Source organism: Bubalus bubalis, chromosome 5 (assembly GCF_019923935.1).
Source record: "Bubalus bubalis isolate 160015118507 breed Murrah chromosome 5, NDDB_SH_1, whole genome shotgun sequence".
In the NCBI taxonomy this organism is placed as follows: domain Eukaryota; kingdom Metazoa; phylum Chordata; class Mammalia; order Artiodactyla; family Bovidae; genus Bubalus; species Bubalus bubalis.
Window position 1 is genome coordinate 15,899,966 of NC_059161.1, and position 22,104 is coordinate 15,922,069.

At 37.1% G+C, this 22,104-nt stretch overlaps 1 protein-coding gene across 1 annotated transcript in view; it reads right to left on the bottom strand.

Annotated features, from left to right (window-relative positions):
- Positions 1 to 1,725: 1,725 nt before the first annotated feature.
- The window catches only part of TSEN15 (tRNA splicing endonuclease subunit 15), a 29,982-nt gene continuing 9,603 nt past the window's right edge, over positions 1,726 to 22,104 (bottom strand). The window contains exons 4-5 of the mRNA XM_006048653.4: positions 3,520 to 3,661; positions 1,726 to 2,988 (exon numbers count right to left, since the gene is read on the bottom strand). Coding sequence (XP_006048715.1) covers positions 2,968 to 2,988; positions 3,520 to 3,661 — 163 coding nt within the window. The 3' untranslated portion in view covers positions 1,726 to 2,967. The remainder of the gene's footprint in view (positions 2,989 to 3,519; positions 3,662 to 22,104) is intronic.

Here is a 22,104-nt window from a genome sequence, read left to right on the forward strand (position 1 = left end):
CATTTCTAAACTCTGAAAATTTTGTGCTTATTTAGCAGTGCCCTCTGGTGTCCAAATTGATCATTTTAGTTTGCCTTCTGGCAAAAAGTAAACCATTATACAACTAAACAAGTCTACAATTAGCATTCATTTATTCACAAAATATTTATTGAGTGCTCACTATATGCCAGTTTGTGAAAGGTGATGAGCTACACAGATGTATTTTAAAAAGAAACATGATTTGTTATCACTTATATGTGGAATCTAAAAATAAAACAAACTAGTGAATATTAACAAAACAGAAACAGACTCAGAGATACAGAGGACGAATTAGAGGTTACCAGTGGGGAGGAGGCAGAGGGAGGGGCAAAACCGGGATAGGGGATTAAGAGACACAAACTACCATGTGTGAAATAAACAAGCAACAAGGGTACACTGTCCAGCACAGGGAAATATACCATTGTGCTATAGTAACTTTAAATGGGGTAGAATCTAGAAAAATATTGAATCATTATGTTATATATCTGAAACTGATATTGCAAATCAACTATAATTTAATAAAAAAAATTTTAAGGACACAGTTCTTTGTTCTGTTCTTAAAGAGCCCATTGTCTAACAAGAGAAGTAGATGTAAATGCAATTATCTAATAAAAGGTTAATTACTTGATCATACAAAAGAAATCAGTTTACCTATTTTTCACTAAAATGAGACCAACAGAGCTGAGTTGTCTCCATTTTCAAACTGTTCTGGACCATTGTTCATACGAGCAGGTATCTGGCTGTCCTGGGACAGAGCAACTTCCGTCAAGTACATAGGGAACATTACAAAAAAGGAGTAAACGTTCCAGAACATACAGGGAGATTGAGACCTAGATTTGGAGCTTTCTCACAGAAAGCTCCTTTCACAGTCAACCCCAAGGCACTTCTGATCTTGTAGTTACCTAGGGGCCCACCGGTCACCAGGCCTGACACATAAATTTAATGTTCACTTAGTCTTACATATCTTACTGAAAATACAGACTGTTTTCTAACACTGCAATGAAAAGCCTCAGAAGGAGTCAAATGGCAGAGACCCTAAGAACCGATAAGTCTGCAAATTTCCACCTGGGGTTACAGAAACACACTTTGTTCTGAATCGGTGGATCTTCAGGCCTTCTGGGGAAGCAGAGGAGCCTGAAGGAGTTACCAAGACCTTCCATCAAAAAGAAAAGTCAAATTTAAATAACACCAAAGGAAGGAGTCAGGAACTATGGCTCAAGAATGATGCTTTAAACAATATTCCTTCTTTTGGCCATGTTTCCATTCTTGTTCCTGCTGTTTTCTAGTGTAATAAGCCCTGGTTTGCTTCTAACCCATAGAAAATGGCAAAGGTGACAGGACATACATGACTACATTATGTAAGATTGCAAGGTCCACCTTGCCGACTCTCTCCTTGTCACTGGCTTTGAGCAAACAACCACTTATGCTGGCAAGGCTCATGCAACGAACAGGGCGGCCTCTTGCCGACAGCCCACTAAACTGAGGTCCTCAGTACACGGGCCCACGGGGAATAGAAAGCTGCTACCAACCACATGAGTGAGGAAGGAGACCTTTCCCCCATACAGCCTCAGATGAGACCATGGCCGTGACGGCAGCCTTACAAAGGACCCAATTTTGAGATATTAAATGTGTTGTATTTTTAAGCTGCTAAGTTTGTGGTAGCATTAGTATACAAAAACAAATAACAAATATAGATCTCAGGATACATTTTTTTACTTTAAAACATTTTTATTATAAAAGTAATACCAACAAAGAAAAACTAAAATCTTAAAGAAAGACAAAGCCATCCATTTACTGCCCTGCCCTCCTATTATAACCACAGTTAGGAATTTATTTTGTCCTCTTTTTTATTATATACTTGGTGTGTTATTTACAGCCATAATCATACCCATTCATACACTTTTGTATCTTGCTTTTTTCTTTTTACTAAGCATTTTCTCATGTTTTACAATATACTCATTTCTAATTTTTAATGGGTACATAACACACCATTCATTACCTTCGTATGTTTATTGACTATTTCCCCAGACCAGGTGTTGGCAAACTATGTCCCTACATTTGTAAATAAAGTTTTATTGGAATACAGGCATATCCATTCATTTACATACTATCTACAGTTATTTTTATTCTACAAACAGGATAGTTGAGAAGCTGTGAGAAAATCTATATGGCCTGAAAAACCTAAAATAGTTCCTTTCTGGCACTTTCCAGAAAACTTTTTCTGACTCTTGCCTTAACTTTTAAAATACCTTTCTTTGCAACAATTAATTAAGAAAAAGTAGAAAAACTAGGTCTATTGAAGAAAGATGTTTTTAAGGTTCACACTGTCTGCTACTATTAATATCTCTCCTACAACAGTCTATCTATGATACAATATGATGGCAGGTAGTAAGAATGGGGAAAAAAAAAAGGCCCAGTGCTCTTGTAGGTAACACTTCTCTGGTCCCTATTAATCTAGATATGCAATTTTATACTCTGGATGAGCATATTTTTAATTTTGATTTAAAGTTAACCTAAGAAGGAAGTAACATTAATTGTACCATGAAAACCAATCAAAAGAACACTTTCTACTGGGGATGAAAAAGCAGGCTAAAGTAAATTCTCCATTTCTGCAGACTAGCTGTAGTGACCAAAAGGCACACAGAGAGTTGAGTAAGCGAAAAAGATGGTGGTCTCAAGAATGTCCTATCCTTCTGAACATACCATAGGCATAAACTTGCATATGACTATAATCAAACTGTCTCCAGGTGAGAAAGTTCTAGAGTAACTATCTATTTTTTTAACAAAATAAATTCTTCTATATGGGAAAGTCTTATTCTTCAAAAAAGAAAACTTCTGGAATGGGACCAGCTAAGTCAGCCCTGACTATCTCTGAGATACAAGATGAACCAGGCTGATGGTGCTTAATCCAGTCTTGTGTGAACAAAGTAAGATCAGGAAGTATAGGTGTCAGCTTCTAAGGGAAATATTCTGCAACATAAAAAAGAAGAAGAAGATCAGGATGGACCTTTTCCCCAAAAGATAATGTAACTTAAAACTTGAAAGATATTTACTGTGATTATCTCAATTATGCTAACAATGTATGTAAAGAAATCATATAAAACACATTTATGTATTAAATTATTCCTGTCAAAATGCCAACCAATTTAACATTTCCTTAAATGTTCTTTTGGTTAAAACTATTATAAGCCTTTATATTCCACCCCAGTTACTCATCAAATAATTAAATGCGTCATGACTTCATGAAGGACTCTTGGAAACTATAAAACTTTCTGTAGAGTGAGGAAGTTAAATAATTTTTTGTGAAAACAACTAGGAACATGTTACTTTGAACAGAACATAGCTAGTTTTCTGAGGTATGAGACATCAAGTCCTTTTTCCCTTGAATTTTCATATTGCAAAAGAAGCAATGGTTCTGTGAATGCATTGATTCACACTTAAAATCATGTCATAATTTTCTTCTTTTTTCACTGTTTTACTGCTAGTCGCCTCCAAACTGACCTGAGGATCCGGCAGCATAAATCCATCAGTGAGTTTGTAGTAGACTATGGTAGAGTCGGACTCCACTATGGCCAAAGTAAACGACGTGGGCAAGTCGGGATCACCTTGCAACTTTCGCGATGCCTTCAAGATTTCCCTTATCCTGAAAATAGAGTCATAACACATGTAGGGTTCACAGTCACTCAGTTAATAATAAGGTCAAAAACTGTAAAATCTTGGAGACAAGGTACACAATAACATTATCCATAACATTGACTCAGGAAATGTCTGAAGGCTCAAATATAAACATTTAAGTTACCTTTTTATACAGAAAATCCCACAAATAAGCATTATCTACTGATTTTCAGTTCTCCTCTTTTGTATTCACTTCTCTCTCCCAATCATTAAACCTAAGAGAATCAAAAATGTACCTAGGGAGCCTTCAGGAAAGGACGCTAACAGTATTTACATTCACTTCTCTCTCCCGGTCATTAAACCTAAGAGAATCAAAACTGTACCTAGGGAGCCTTCAGGAAGGGACGCTAACAGTATTTAGTGCATCCGAACTGGCCAAAAATTTTCATTACTCATCTTCCAAGTTTCCAACTTGGTATCTTACAGCAAAACAATTGGTATTCAGGGTTTTTTTTTTTTTTTTAATAGATTATAATAAATATTTCCCCATATTTCTACATGGTGCTCAAAATTACAATCTTTATAAGGTTATATAATATTCTATTGATTCACAATGTAGCCAATCATTCCCCTATTGCTGTAATGTTCTTTCAGGTCTTTTTTTTGTGTGTGAGGAAGATGGTGCTAATAAAGATAAACTGTGATAATCATCTTTCTGCAGGTAGTAGTTTCTTTTTAAATAATTCTGCTGGGTCTTTCCAAGTATCAGAATTATTGGATATGAATACAGATATTTCTGTGGCTTTCATGTATTCTGATACTTAATAAAAGCAATAAGAAAAATACAGAGAGAAAAATTTTTTTTATAAAATTATATGTCAAGTATCAATGTTATGAAGGATTTTGGTTTGCTTGCTGTGGAAAATAGTCTACTAAGTCCAATATCAAGATCTTCAAAGCACTGTTAGCTTTTGCTTACCATGAACTAAAAATCCTTATTACCTACCTAACAAAACCTATGTTCAGTAATTGAGGAAAATGTAAACTCCAGGGGAGCCTTCTTAAAAGGGCAAATAAAAAATGATCAGCTGTTTTTTTCATTAAGCTAACCAATTTTCTGGAATTGGAAAAAGATTTACTAGCATATTAACATGCTACAACTGAATACATAAATAACACTATACTCTCTTTAGCAAAAGTCTAATTTGCCCCCTTAAATTCTACTGCCAACTCTAAGTAAAAATTCTTGTGGTGACTCTTCACCCATCCTACTAGCTCTTTAATTTATAAAGCATCTAAAAAGAAGTCTCTGCTTTGAAATAGTCTTCGTACAGTAATTATAATACTTTTTAAAAAACCTGTGGAGAAGACAAGATTTTAAAAGTGATTTAAAACAGCAATAAACCTCTGGGAAAGCTGAAACTGAATTGTTCTTGCTAAACTACCATTTAGTCACTGCATAATATGTTACAGAGTGATAACTGGTTTCTTAAAACAGATACAAAAGGCTGCTTACCTACTACCTATCATTTAATATTCACAAGTATATAATCACATAAGGAGAGAATGAGTTTCTAAGTTTGTCAAACCTCATAGTCAAACCATTTCTAAGATGACCTTGAGAGAGTCAATTCAACAGCATGGCAATACTGGTATTATTGGATAAATAAAATTTTTGCCTGAAAAAAAATCTTAATTCCTTTTCAAGAGTCAGCAAAGCATCATCTTCTTTCTCCAATCCTAGAGACACCTTGTGTAAACCTACATTACTGTAATCACTACCTTGTATTTACACACCTAAGTGTCTGTTTCCACTGGCTTGTACCAATTTTGAGTGTCAGAGCTTTCTAAGAAAAAAAATTGTTAATAGTATGTAGCAGAATGCTTCCAAGTATCTGTAGTAATTTCTTCAAAATATCTGACATTTGCTTGCTTTTTGTTCAACGGGCATGCATGCTAAGTTGCTTCAGTTGTGTCCGACTCTGCGACCCTATGGACTATAGCCTGTCAAGCACCTCTGTCCATGAGATTCTCCAGGCAAGAATACTGGAGTGGGTTGCCATGCCCTCCTCCAGGGGATCTTTCCAACCCAGGGTTCAAACCCACATCTCTTACGTGTCATCACAACATTCAAATTGCTTTATCATTTGTCTCTACACCAGGGCCTGGAAAACTCTGGACATCTGTTTTTCTATAGCCCATGACCTAAGAATGATCTTTATATCTTCAAATGGTACATTTTGAAGGTCATATAAGTACCTACGTAATAGCCTTGATTTTGCCACTGTGCCCACGAAGACAAACATACTTACTACCTGGTCCTTTAAGAAAAGGTTTGTTGACCCCTATTCTACACTATGAAAAAAGTTAAGAATAAAAATTGTAAGATATGATCACCAAGGCAGTTTCTTTTTTTCAATATTACATATTCAAAAGTCAGAGCAGAAAGAGATTTCACTTCTAATTAGGATATAGAAGATCTCAAAAGACCACCATTCCTATGATAATAAAAAGACCTCATTTGCTTAAAAATATACTATTTTTCTTTAATGCCATAAAAGAGAGGTAAACACAAAGGGGTATAAAGGAGCTAAATTCCAATGAGAAATGAGCCCTTCCTGGGTAAACTAGTGACCAAGACACAGCCACTTCTACCCCTCAAGGGCAACTGCTAAGTCTGGTCACTGTGGCTGGAGGAGTGAGCCAGTCATAGGAAATGACTTCACTGGGACCAGGAGAAAACAGCACAACATCTAAAAGCCACACTTGAACTGATGTGGTGGATTGGAATCTTGAGGGACATTAGTCCCTCCAGTTCACCAATTCTTACTCATGGGACTTCTGCTGTGTTTAAGCAGCAGCATGAAAAGCTGGGGAAGAGGCTAGAAAATAACAGGCAAGCCCTAATCACTAGGCCCTGCTGAAGAGAGAGGCCTGATTCCATTCTCAAGACATTTGAAACCAGAACAGAACACTATAAAGCTGCAACTCAGCCATGATTCCTCTTGACTTCTGATCTGAATGAATAAATAAGACCCTGCCTCTACCTGCCAGATAGAGGAAAGGATGAGCTCTTTGGGGGGCGGAGTGGTGGGGGGCAGGTAGGTAGCATCCACATCAGTCTATCAACCTCAGTCTCTTCTTCATACACAATGGCCAGCATCCCATGAAAAACTCAAAGCTATGTGAAGAAGGTGGAAAATATATCTAATAATCAACAGTAAAAAATCAATACAAGAAGACCATCAGAAAACTAAGGCTGTTGAAAAACGTAGATGCTGGATTTAAGATTCTAAAATAACCACAATAAATATTATGGTATTGATTAAAAACACAGACAAAATGAGTGATAAGATGAAAAATTTAAGCAAAAGAATGAAAATTCTAAAGAAAATGAACATTCTAGAATCTAAAAATACATTTTCAAAATTATTGACTAGGCTCAATGACAGATTAGACACAACAGAAGAAAGAATTTAATGAACCTAAAAACAGGTCACAAAAAACTTAACTGAAGTATAATACAAGGAGAACATTTTTTTTTCTTTAAATAAAACATCAGAGGCCTTTAGTGCAGTATCAGTCTAACATACGTGTAAATTACAGCAAGAAAATGAGGAGAGAATAGTGTGTATCTTAGTCTGTTCAGGCTGCTATAACAAAATACCACAGCTTATAAACAATAGAAGTTTATTTCTCAGGGTTCTGAAAGTTGAAAAGTCCAAGATCAAGGCATCAGCATTGTCTCTTTCAGGTGGAGGTCCTCTTCCTGGTTCACAGCCAGAACCCTCTTACTGTGTCTTCACATGGTGAAAGGGGTAAGAGATCTCTGTGAGGTCTTCTTTAAAGGCACTAATTCCATTTATGAGGGTTCTACCATCATTGATTGCTTAAGCACCTCCAAAGATCTCACCTCCTAATACCATCATCTTCTGGGCTAAGGATTTCACCGTATGAAACATAGGGGGACACATTTAGACTACAGCTGCTGCTGCTGCTGCTGCTAAGTCGCTTCAGTCGTGTCCGGCTCTGTGCGGCCCCAGAGACGGCAGCCCACCAGGCTCCCCCATCCCTGGGATTCTCCAGGCAAAAACACAGGAGTGGGTTGCCATTTCCTTCTCCAATGCATGAAAGTGAAAAGTGAAAGTGAAGTCGCTCAATCGTGTCCGACTCTTAGCGACCTCATGGACTGCAGCCTACCAGGCTCCTCCATCCATGGGATTTTCCAGGCAAGAGTACTGGAGTGGGCTGCCATTGAAATAGTTCAGACTTTCCCAAAATTGTTGTCTCTGAACGTAAAATGTCTCTCTTACAGAGAACATGTAGTTGGATCTTGTTTTTATATTCAGTCTTATAATTTCTGTCCTTTGATTGGAAAGTTTAATCCATTCACATTTAAAATAATATTAATATTGTTGGATTTACCTATGCCATTTTGCTATGTGTTTTGGGTGGCTCAGCTGGTAAAGAATCCACCTGCAGTGACGAAGACCTGGGTTCAATCCCTGGGTTGGGAAGATCCCCTGGAGAAGGGAACAGCTAGCCACTCCAGTATTCTGGCCTGGAGAATTCCACGGACTGTATAGTCCATGGGGTCACGAAGAGTTGGACACGACTGAGTGATTTTCACTTTCACTTTCTGTATATCACATGTCTTTTTTTGTCCCTCTGTTCCTCATTTACCTCCTTCTTTTGTATTGATATTTTCTAGAGTACTATTTTGATTACTTTGTGTTTTTTTGTGGTTTGTTTTTTTTTTAACTATACAGTTGATCCCTGAACAATACAGATTTGAACTGTGCAGGTCTACTTATCTGTGGATTTTTTTTTTCAATAAATATGTATTCAATACTATAGTACTATGATGCCTGGTTTATTGAATCTGTGGATACAGAACTGCAGACACAGAGGGTCAACTATAAAGTTATACTCAGATTTCCAACTATGCAGAGGATTGGCATCCCTAACCCCTGCATTGTTCAAGGGTCAGCTGTATTTTTTTGAGTTTCTTGGTGGTGGTTCTAGAGATCACACTATATGTACCTTAATTTATCACAATTTACTCAGATTAATTCTAATCCAATTCTAAAACAAATATAGAAACTCCAATATAATCTCATTCCTTTCTGCCTCCTTTGTGCTATTATTGTCGTATGTATTATGTCTGCTGCTGCTGCTGCGAAGTTGCTTCAGTCGTGTCCGACTCTGTGCGGCCCCAGAGACGGCAGCCCACCAGGCTCCCCCGTCCCTGGGATTCTCCGGGCAAAAACACTGGAGTGGGTTGCCATTTCCTTCTCCAATGCATGAAAGTGAAAAGTGAAAGTGAAGTTGCTCAGTCGTGTCCGACTCTTAGCGACCCCATGGACTGAAGCCTTCCAGGCTCCTCCATCCATGGGATTTTCCAGGCAAGAGTACTGGAGTGGGGTGCCAGTGCCTTCTTCATATTATGCCTATATACTATAAACTCAGTACAGTGTTATATTATTACTTTATACAATCTTATATCTTTAAAAATGTTAAGAGGAAAAAGGAAACAAAACATATTAACCTACATATTTAATATTTCTGGTATTAGTATTTCTTCAAGTTACTCCCTGATGTCATTTCCTTGCTTCTTTACAGCCCCATCCTTTGTGTTAATATTATAATCTGTATTACTTTTTAATATGCTATAAGTCTGATATGTTGATTTGTGACAAAGGTACAAAGGCAATTCAATGAAGAAAGTCTTTTTAACAAATAGTGCTATAATCTGAAGATAGTATACCTCTATGTCTACAAATAGCATTACTGTAATAATCAATGGGGTGGCATACATGAAAAGGCTTTACAAACTGACTGGCAGTCACTGAATACAGTATTTTTATCAACTATCTATACCAGATTTCCTTCTTTGAAAACTGGGACGTAATATGGTAATCACTACCTTCCTCTCAAAAAACAATTTCCACCTATGTTGAATGGTATGACAATTAGCTAGCTTACTGCTCATATCAGAGGTTTACTTTATAAAGAGATATTTAAATGAAACAACCATAAATATTAATCAGTAGTGTTATTACACAGCACTGATGGAGAGTAATACTCTGAAGCCACTGCAATATACATAACTTACAAATAAGTTTCTTTCAATATCCCTAAGCAGGGTATTCACTTTTTACTTTCATGCATTGGAGAAGGAAATGGCAACCCACTCCAGTGTTCTTGCCTGGAGAATCCCATGGACGGAGAAGCCTGGTAGGCTGCAGTCCATGGGGTCGCACAGAGTCGGACATGACTGAAGCTACTTGGCAGCAGCAGCAGCAAGCAGGGTATGACGAAGATGGGACACAGATGGAAGGGGGAAAAAAAAAACTTAAGACAACTTTTACCTATTTTCTTTTTCTCCCAATATAACATGATTTAAGTCAGAAAGGTGTATGTGTGTGTGTGTGTGCATGTGGTTTTTTCCCCTAATGTAAACTGCGTGGGAATTCTAGCTCAAATACTGAAATTTAGGATAGAAATTTCCATCTCATTCATATTTGTTTCCAGAGTTCTTTGATATAAATAGCAAAACATTTTCAGACTTACTCAAAACACCCATGTGGGAAACCCTCACATTTGAAAATTAGCTCAGAGTTGTAAAGGGGGTATTGTCTTCAGAGTTGAGTGAAATCACTGTCAAAAATGAAATGGAAGTTCCCATCTCACAGCTCTGTCTATCCTCCGTGGAAGTGTGGGGGGGAAATTACCAATGAATTTTCTCAGTAATAACAGAATTAAATCATTTCTCTGCCTCTGTTACTCAAAGCACTCTTGGGAAGTCTCACAAAGATTCTTGTTCAGGATCTCTTCTAGTCAATGGCAATTTTTAACTCATGTTTAAGGTAATGCCATCATCTTTGTCTATTTGAGATCTGTGTTATTTGTTCCCTTTATGGGGTACTAATAAACTCCTAAAGATGTTTACTTTGCCTTTGAGTCAATAGACTGTGCTTTCTCAATATGACACCAACAACAGGTTTCAAAGTTCTATTTTAAAAATCACATGTGATTGTAAAGATGCTGAGGATAATGAAGCATCACTAAAATACTATAGTCTCATTTAACCTCTAACAAGCTCATAGTTTGAAATCTTAATTTAGAAACCACAGAACAAAGTCTCCTTATATGCATATTTTTTAAAAGCTCAGTTCTTTGGAAAGATATTGTAGAGATGTTACATCAGACAGATCTAAAATAATAATTTAGATAATAAAACTCTTTATAGTTCATATCTGACAGAAATTCACATATGTAAAATATAATCTATGTACTAACAATAAGATCTTCAGGTTTTTGAGTTCATTACATTTTAAGGGAAAAATCCCACCTAAGAAAGAGACAAATCAGTATCAAAGTTGTTGATCAACAGTAACAGAATTTGATGTTTATAACAGGTTTTTCTTTCTTATAACTGTTTAGAAAGGAGTTCAGCATACTGAAAACAGTGATTCTGAAGTTTAACAAAGTTAACTTGAGAACGTATCTGAGGCAAACACACAGAGAACATTATTTGGCTACTGCCATTTCTCCAAGCTATTTAAATTCTTTTGATAAATCTTAGCATATATATATATATATGGGTTTTTTTGGTAAGAACCCTACAATAGAGACTAAGTAATCTCTGGAGATTTGCACAAAGGGCAAAAAAGTTGAAGACAACATTAATTTTAACTTCAATCTTAATGCATCATGGGTTAAAATTATTATTAATTTCACCCCACAGACCGCAATAAGTTCTTCGGTCCTCTTCAATGTGGCCAAATTGATATATGCTTTAGTTACATTGATAAAAGACATTAACTCCCTGATCTGCCTCATTATGATATATTGAAAGGACACACCATAATGCAACTCTGAAACACAATGCAAGATTAAATTGGTGCCCGAGGGGCCTTACTTATCCACAGGCTCAATCCTCAAAGTTTCAAGAATAACAGACCACCCGCTAAGGGACCATGCCAATGCTTTCCTCATAAAAAATCAAGGCGGCTACAGTCTCAGGGGGGTTTACTCAACAATTAAGTGCCTGTGTGGCTATTTGCCCCAGTGGGAAGTCATTCTGCTAAAATAAATTGCAAGTTTGTTTTTTTGTTTTTTGTTTTTTTTCCTTGAGGGTAAGAGAAAAAAAAAAAATGCTATGCTAGTTGAAAGAAGCTGCCAGAATGGGTGGTTTCACCAGCAGATTTCCAGCAGAGGTCGAATGAGGACACGCATTCTGATATGCAGGCAGACAAACGCCAGAAGCCACTTCAGGAGTTATCAGACTTCAGGCCTCATATAAAATAATGATCACTTAATGAATTTGTAATAAAGAATATATACTTTTGGAGAGAAGAAACATTTTTTACAGGGAAATGATAATGGAGTATCCTTCAAAAAATATGTAGCACTTCAGAATTAAATATTATAACCAAGAACATCTTTAAAAATGTTCTAAAGGAGGAACTGTTAATTCTATTAACCCTTTACTCCACCATTACTATAAGTCCTTCTTCCAAGGCACTTAGGCAAAAGAAGGGTGTGTTGAGTGGTGAAGATATGGATGAAAAACAATTTAACAAAAAGGTAAGGAGCCTATTCATAGCATCAGCAGAGGGACTCTCCAGATCTGTGACTGTTCTCTCCTCAGATGTAGACAGTTTCAGTTACCGTGTAAAGTGTGGGAAAATCTTGCAAACAGATGAATTTTGTAGACACTCTAGTTTTATAGAAACTCTTGTAAGGTTGCTTGGAGCAACCTTATGTTCTTTAAGATATTATTCAGCAACTTTTTTTTGCAGAAATTGAGTCATCTCCCTCACTCATCCAACAAATACCTATTTAACACCAGATATCAGGTACTAGGTTAGGCGCAGGGGAAGTATTAATAGCAATGAACAGAACAAAGTTCCTGTTTCCATCAAGGAAGTGGGAGGAAGAAGAAAGTAAATAATACATAATACACTGGGTAGCAATAAATGTGGTAATAAAAGAGGGCCACTTCGTAGGTTGCAATAGTGCAGAGGGTGAGACATTAGTAGCTTGTACCAGCGTGATATGGTATAGCAAAAGAGGTGAGAGATGGTCAAATTTTAGATAAACTTTTATGGGAAAAGTGACAGAATTTGTTAACAAATTAATTTGCAGGTCTGAGAACTGGGTGGATTAAAACTAATCAGAGATTATATAGCAAGGTTAATATATGAAAGTCAGTTGCTTTCCTATATACCAGCAATGAACAAGTGGAATTTCAAAAGAAAAACACAACGCCATTTACGTTAGCACCCAAAAAATTAAATACTTTAGGTGTAAACTAAGAAAAATATACACAGGAACTGTTTAAGGAAAACTATAAAACTCTGATGAAAGAAATCACAGGAGATCTAAATAAATGGAGAAATAGTCCATATCCTTGGATAGGAAGAGTCAATATTATTAAGATGCCAATTCTTCCATTGTGATCTATAAATTAAGCACAAACCTAATCAAAACTCTCAACTATACACCATTCTGAAAAAGGCAAAGCTACAGAGAAAGTTAAAAGTTCAGTGGCAGCCAGCAGTTCAGAGTGGGGGCAAAGGGATGACTATATGCAGCACACAGGATTTTTAGGGCAATAAAACTATTGTGTGTAACGGTGGATATGTGACATTATGCATGTGTTAAAACCAGTAGACCTGTACAATAAAAAGAGTGAACCTTATTGTAAAACTATGGACCTTATTTAATAATATTATATCAATATTGGTTCATTAATTATAACAAATGTACCATACTAAAGCAAGACAATAGCAACTAATTAACACTGTGCTGGACTGAAACTTTAGTGGGAAACCTCTATACTATCCACTCAAGTTTTCTGTAAATTTAAAATTGTTCTAAAAGATAAAGTACAGACAGATATAAAGCGATAACTGCAAGGTTTCTGGCCTGAGCTTCAGAATGAACAGTGTTGCCATTTATGAAAGAAGATGAATAAAGAGTTGTTTTTTTTTTTAACATGCATCTATTCTGCTTCAGCAATATGTGAACCGTGAACTTCCTGATGTTCAAGCTGGTTTTAGAAAAGGAAGAGGAACCAGAGATCAAATTGCCAACATCCACTGGATCTTCGAAAAAGCAAGAGAGTTCCAAAAAAACATCTATTTCTGCTTTATTGACTATGCCAAAGCCTTTGACTGTGTGGAGCACATTAAACTGTGGAAAATTCTGAAAGAGATGGGAATACCAGACTACCTGACCTGCCTCTTGAGAAACCTGTATGCAGGTCAGGAAGCAACAGTTAGAACTGGACATGGAACAACAAACTGGTTCCCAGTAGGAAAAGGAGTACATCAAGGCTGTATATTGTCACCCTGCTTCTTTAACTTCTATGCAGAGTACATCATGAGAAATGCTGGGCTGGAAGAAGCACAAGCTGGACTCAAGATTTCCGGGAGAAATATCAATAACCTCAGATATGCAGATGACACCACCCTTATGGCAGAAAGTGAAGAGGAACTCAAAAGCCTCTTGATGAAGGTGAAAGTGGAGAGTGAAAAAGTTGGCTTATAGCTCAACATTCAGAAAACGAAGATCATGGCATCTGGTCCCATCACTTCATGGGAAATAGATGGGGAAGCAGTGGAAACAGTGTCAGACTTTATTTTTTGGGGCTCCAAAATCACTGCAGGTGGTGACTGCAGCCATGAAATTAAAAGACGCTTACTCCTTGGAAGGAAAGTTATGTCCAACCTAGACAGCATATTAAAAAGCAGAGACATTACTTTGCCAGCAAAGGTCCATCTAGTCAAGGCTATGGTTTTTCCTGTGGTCATGTATGGATGTGAGAGTTGGACTGTGAAGAAGGCTGAGCGCCAAAGAATTGAGGCTTTTGAACTGTGGTGTTGGAGAAGACTCTTGAGAGTCCCTTGGACTGCAAGGAGATCCAACCAGTCCATTCTGAAGGAGATCAGCCCTGGAATTTCTTTGGAAGGAATGATGTTAAAGCTGAAACTCCAGTACTTTGGCCACCTCATGCGAAGAGTTGACTCATTGGAAAAGACTCTGATGCTGGGGGAGATTGGGGGCAGGAGGAGAAGGGGACGACAGAGGATGAGCTGGCTGGATGGCATCACTGACTCGATGGACGTGAGTTTGAGTGAACTCCGGGAGTTGGTGATGGACAGGGAGGCCTGGCGTGCTGCGATTCATGGGGTCGCAAAGAGTGGGACACGACTGAGCGACTGAACTGAACTGAACTGAACTGATTCTTTTTCAAATTCTTTTTCCATTTAGGTTGTTACATAATATCAAGCAGAGTTTCCCATGCTTACAGTAGGTCCTTGTTGGTTATCCAATTGCTATATTCTAAGTATAGCAGTATGTACATGTCAATCCCAAACTCCCTGACCATCCCACCTCACAACACTTCCCCTCTGGTAACCACAGGCTAATTCTCTAAAGTTTTTGCACAGCAAAGGAAATCATAAACCGAAAAGGCAACCCAGCACACAACAGATGCCTAATAAATGAACGAGCAACCTAAAATATGAGGCAGCAATACGCAATTTACTTTTTATTCCTCCCCCTCAAAAAGATGCTTCTTTGACTCTAGGTGGTCTATAATTCCATTAAAATTCATTTATATTCATATTTAATGCTTCAAGAGAAAATATAATTATGGATATTCATAAAATTTTTTACTGAAAGTTATACTATTTTAGTATAAGAAGAATAAATAAAATTTTAATTTTTCCTACACATCTTTGTTTTAAAATATGGGTTTTTTTCTCTTTCCTCAAAAAAACACTGAGTAAAATGAATTTAAAAATAAACAACTGGTCCATTTTTATTATTTGGGTTACTGCTGTGAGAACACATAAACAGCTAATAAAATATTTTTAACATAATTATGTCTTTTAAAAAAAGAAAAATTACTCTTTACAGGCCTTAAAAACTATATTTAAAAGCTACATTAACTCCGACAAAGTAAAAAGAACTGCAGTTAGGAAGAATGTATTCTTTTGAAACACTGAAAGCCTTGACCACAACATTGCAGGAAGCAGGTTGATACGGTTTAATAAGCTGAGCATCAGATTAAAATTCACAGGATTTCTAGTCTAACTTTGGCTCTGACACTCATTTCTATGTGTAATGAGTTTTTTTCACTTCTCTTAAAGCATAAATTATATAAAGATCTCGCCAAAAGAGTTCTGATCAAATCAAATGACAAAAGTTATTAGACTTTTAGCCTTATGGCTGCTGAACTAGCAGATGACCAATCTGGTATATGAAATGTTAAAGGCTTTTTTTTTCTAAGTTTCCAGAGTGATGTTCAGACAGGAAGATGCTAAGAAAGAGAACATTTGGAAAAACTGCCTTTCAGATAAACTAGTAGAAGGTACCCATTTTAGAGAGGTTATCAATCACCATACATCAAAAGAAATGCCACTAATTTGTGGAAGTGGAGGGATAAAACGGTCATCGGAGAGGTTCCATCCTCACATAAGCTATCCACTATCCTTCCCTGGCACTGAGAGAAGAGAGTCATTTATAATTTAGTCAGGTTTAAAAGGATGAATGATGCATTGGTATTACTAAGCAAGGAACTATAGCCCTTTGTAACAAGAGAGATTTATTGAGCATTTTAAAAAAACAGTATCTTAACTGTCCCTGGATCTCATAATTGTAAAAAATACTCTGCTCGGCTATTTAAAAAAAATTCTCTGCTTGGCTTATTTAAAAAACATATATATAAAAACAGATAAGGTTAAAATATGGCAAATGGGGTTTGAATTTTCAGCACATCTCTCATGTTTTACTGAGGAAACTAAATTGATATGGAAATTGGAAGATGACATAAGTACTACCAGGAAAAATAAAACAAAACTGACAGCTAAAAAAACACAAAAATATTTTTTTCCCCTCACAATTTGCTATGGGTCCTTGTCTAAGTTTCTTAAGGAAGGTATTTTCCCATATACAACTACCCATAATACTAGTACTATTACAGAAGACTATAAAACTACCTTAATTTTGTTGTAATAGACTTCATTCATTTAGGGACATTCAACAAATATCAATGTCAGGATGGCAAGAATACTAGAGTGGGTTGCCATGCCCTCCTCCAGGGTATCTTCCTGACCCAGGGAGCGAACACAGGTCTTCTGCATTGCAGGCGGATTCTTTACCATCTGAGCCACCAGGGAAGCCCAATATTGTATAGCACATGGAACTCTACTTAATGTTATGTGCCAGCCTGGATTAGAGTCATGACTGGAGGAGAATGGATACATGTATATGTACGGCTGAGTCCCTTTCCTGTTCATCTGAAACTACTACAGCATTGTTAATCAGCTATACTCCAATACAAAATAAAAAGCTTGAAGTTTGGGGGAAAAAAAAAAAAGAGAGAGAAACGCATGTTCTATCCCTGGGTTGGGAAGATCCCCTAGAGTAGGAAATGGCAACCCACTCCAGTATTCTTGCCTGGAAAATTCCATGGACAGAGGAGCCTGGAGGGCAACAGTCCACGGGGCCACAAAGAATCAGACAGGACTGGGGACACACACACAAATTTTATGTATTAATTGCTTTAGAGAAAACAATGACCACAGACTGCACTTTTGCTCAAAGCATTGCATTAACTCACTGCTATTCAAACACACATTTGGTCTGTGATGGAATCTGTCTGTATTCTTGCCAGAAACTACATACATAAAACCAACAGGGGCCAACCCTGGGAAAATGAGTAGGAAATGGATACAAAAACTGTCTGGGCATTCTGAGAAACTGACAGATACAACATTACATGTTGCCTAGAACTGTTACCTTTTAAGGAGTCACCAAATAATTTGGTTGGCCAAAAAGTTCAATGGGGACTTTCCATTAAATGTTATTGAAAAAAACCTGAATTAACTTTTTGGCCAACCAAAACATATACACCATAAAATAAATAATGGAAAGAATAAGCTTTTCAAATATATATGCCACTCTCTCACTCAGTAGTCAAGCTGCAAGATAGTTACTACCATAGTTTTAAGGACTACGGTGAGATTATTATCACTGGGGAAATAGTCCATAATTAAGTTTAATTAACTATGAACAGAGTGTGGTCCAGTATTACAAACAACAGATTCTAAAACTTGGGACTTCAGTAAAGGCAACAGCTAACAAGCCTTGGGTACACTGTACCCTTTATGGATAACATGCAATTGCACCCACTGCAACTGCCAACTCCTCCAGCTCCTGGGCTTTGTATACTACCCAAATTCCCTAGTAATAAAAATGTCATTTTAAGTTTGTGAAGATACAAAACATTTACAAGAAAAAAAACACCACAATCAAGCAGCTAAGCAACACAGTCTGGGATAGTGATTTACAGCTGATGTGCTCAGGTTGATCGTACAAGTGTGTGGTACTTTATTTCTAACAACAAAGCTTCAAAGTTGGCAGGCTATATTTTAATGTAAAATCAATATTCCCCATAATATATCATCATTCTCACCTACTCACATTCTACTATGCTTTCTTGGGTGAGAGTCAAAGTGAGGAGTCAATACAAAGAGGTCCTGGGAACAATATATAAACTAAAGCTCTAGTATATCTATACTGCAGTTCAAGGAAAGTGGACTAGAATCATGGGTCAGGACAACAATAAAGGTTAAATAAAAGTTAAAATAAAGGTTAAAACCACCAGTCACAGCTAGGCATTAAACATCAGTAGCTACTAAGATCACACAGAGAGGAAACCAGACATTACATGTCTCCTGATGAAAGAATGGACTACCAGCTAGAGTCTTACTAATGGGATCCAATTGCATCTAACCAAGCTGCTGGTTTCAGCTGCCAATTTGCAGAAAATACAGAGGACAGGGAAACATGCTGAAATGCACCATGAGTGAGTAATCGACAAACCCATACTATGGGAGAGTATGTATGTCAAACAGCCTAGGTTCTTTAACAGAAAAATTGTGAGAAAAGAGGAGGACAGAGGCAGAACCCACACATTAGGAGTTGGTAAACCACTAGTCTATGGATCAATCTGGATGCCCTCTGTTCTTGTAAATAAAGTTATAAGAACACACCCACACTCATCTGTTTATATATTTGTCTAGGGCTGCTTTCCCCCAACGTGACAGAGCTAAGGAGTTGCAACAGAGACCAAACAGCCAGCAAATCTCAAAATATTTACTATCTAGAGCTTTATGGATAGCTTGTTGATCTCTACTGCAGATTAACAGAGTTTTACAGGATATAACCAAAACCATTTTTTAATGGGCAAAATTTAAGAGATACAAATAAGGAACTGCTTTATTTGTAGAAATTGATTTTAAAATGTATATAAAAAAATAAAAGGGCATTACATGCCTCCTGATAAAAGAACAGACCACCAGCTATAGTCTTATTACTATGATAATAATCAAAGCCCTGATTCCAGCTGCCAATTTGCAGAAAATACAGAGGACAGGGAAACATTAAAATGCACCATGAGTACACCATAGGGTAGTATACCAAAATAAAAGTTATTATCATAAAAGTAAGAATAATGCGAAAGGAAAAGGTTATGCTTAGGACAGGGCACACAGAAGGAGTTCTGAGATAGCTGGAAAGGTTTTATTTGTTGACTAGGTGGTGGTTACAAGTAGTCAAAATGTTCTCTTTGTAACTCAGCCTATGCATTTATACTGTGCTGCTTTCTGTATCTGGTTTATTCTCCAAAGAAGATTTTAAAATCACCAGCAAAGTAAGAACAATGATAGCTATGAGACTGTTATCTACTAGGAGATCCTGGTGCAACTCATTGAATCCTTTATTATCTTTGGAAACAGTAGAGCATAAATAAAAACCTCTTTTTAATCTCAGCTTTTTACATATGAAATTTGGATAAAACAAGAACTCTGTATACCACTAAGGGTTCTAGAGCTAATGAAACAAGTGAAGGTTCTCTGAAATTCTGTAACATTCTCTACCAATGCAAAATATTCTTATAACCACATGGAATAAGCTACTGCATCATTCCCCTGCATAAAGTCCTTCCACAACACCATCCATGTAGCAGCAATTTTTAAGAGCTCCTTCTGGAAACCTAGGACTCAACAGACATGCTTCGGGGGTAGGGAATCATGTATATTGTACAGACTGTACCTTGCACAAAGGTGCCAGGTACAAGGGTGTCTGAAATCTGGTTGATGGAGCTTGCCAAACCTGAATCCTGGTGAAGACTTTTTCTGTATGTCCAAGGGAGTCCCTTTTTTCTAATTCACTCCAAAGCAAGTCAGTCATGAGCTAGCTGTAGGCCTGTTCAAGCATCCTCCCAGATCTACCTTCTGAGAGAGTCAGTTCCTACACAGGTTGATAAGGAATCTAGGGGTCCCCAAGGAGAGAGGGGTCTGGAATTCTCAAGGAGGAAGAAAGGACAAACTTTTTTTTCCTTCTCTACATTCCTTAGGATTATATAACAATAATGTATCCTGCCTGAGGACAGTCTCTGGATCAAACCTTCTGGCTAATTCTGTTATCTTAAAATGTAAATTATGGGAGGTCTTTACAACCTCCAGACATTCTTTGGAGTATATAACTTCATTGTTAACACTAGCAAGGGGGTACTCTTTCTGCCCACTTCTGATGCCTATGTCAGAAGCTTTCTCTATCTCCTTTATACTTTAATAAAACTTTATTACACAAAAGCTCTGAGCGATCAAGCCTCGTCTCTGGCCCCGGATTGAATTCTTCTCCTCCAGGGGCCAAGAATCCCGGTGTATTCGCATGATTCAACAACAACCTTTCACTTCTGTCAAATTCAACATCATAAACTGTCTGAAACGCTTCTGCATCATTAAGCTAAAACATGAACAAGCACATCTTACATCTATATTTCCCTGATTAATTCCTCTTCTGTGAACTGCTGTTCATATTCTTTGCCCATATTTTTCATCTGGATTGCTTTTTCCCTTGAGTCACACAAGTTATTTACATATTCTGATTGAATCTTTGTCAGCTATACATCAGTAAATCTCTTCTCCTAGTCTATGGAAACTTCTATACTGTCAGTGGGACTATGCACTGATAACCTTCTGGAGAGCAGATTACTAATAAGCAGTAAAGAAGAAGATGTAAATGCTGTATGTCCCAGCCATTTCACCTCCAGATTTCTACCTTAGGGAGACTCTCATACATGAGAACTAGGATATACTTCCATGGATATTCATTACAGTATAATTTGTAACAGCAAAAAGTATAAACAGTGATGTCCTTGAAGATGTATGTAACACTTCCTCCCTCGTTTCCCACCCATCCCTCTTTTCCCATGAGTTCTAGACATTCATTTGTTCATTAACGGCCTTAGCCCATGCCATTAAGCACCTACTCTGAACCAGATTCCATAATAGGTAGGCAGTCACTACTTCCGCTTGTCTTGCTAACACATGGTCTCGTAGCACTTTCAGGAAGCTTTTCCCATCCTTCTGGGTCCTGATACAACCTTAAGTAAAGTGTTTATCAGTACTCTACTACTCCTGTTATTGCATAGTCCCAATTTGTTGTTGCCGTTTAGTTGCTAAGTTGTGTCTGGTTCTTTTGTGACCTCATGGACTGCAGGCCACCAGGCTCCTCTGTCGATGGGATTTCCCAGGCAAAAATACTGGAGAGTGTTGCTATTTCCTTCTCCAGGGGATCTTCCTGACCCAGGGATCAAACCCATGTCTCTTGCATTGCAGGTGGATTCTTTAACACTGAGCCAATAGGGAAGACCTGTTATTCAATTGGAGGTGGTCCCAAATTACTGTTAATTAAATTTCTGAACAAAGGACAACTTTTTTCCCTAGATCTCATCTAACAATTATCAAAAAATGAAATAAAATTTATTTTCCAAGCCGACAATTAGAGCTAGAACATTACTTTCAAGAGAAAGTCTTAAATACCATATGGTCACATGCATATGTGGAATTGCACACCCACATGCAAGTTCATAGACACAGAAAACAGATCGGAGGTTGCCAGAGGCAGTGGGTAAAACAGGTGAAAAGAGTTAAAAAGTATAAACTTCCAGTTATAAAATAAATAAGTCATGGGTATGTAGTGTACAGCATGGTGACCGTAGTTAATAATACCATATTGCATTATTTGAAAGTGGCTAAGAAAGTAGATCTTAAGGGTTCATATCACAAGAAAAAAAAAAAAACTCTAATTATATACAGTGAAAAATCTTAACTAGATTTATTGTGGTAATTATTTTGCAATATATGCAAATATCAAATCATTATGTTGTACACCTGAAGCTAATACAATGTTGCATATCAATTATGCCTCAAAAAAGAAATAGGCTGTCTTGATCAGCACAGTATCTCTAACACAGACCACCTCCTGACATAACAGTCAATAAATATTTGCTAGGTAAAGACTAATAAGTCCAAGCAATATTATCTGACAATAATAATTTTTAAAGTGAACCCAGTGATTTATTTTTATAGATGGTTTATTATC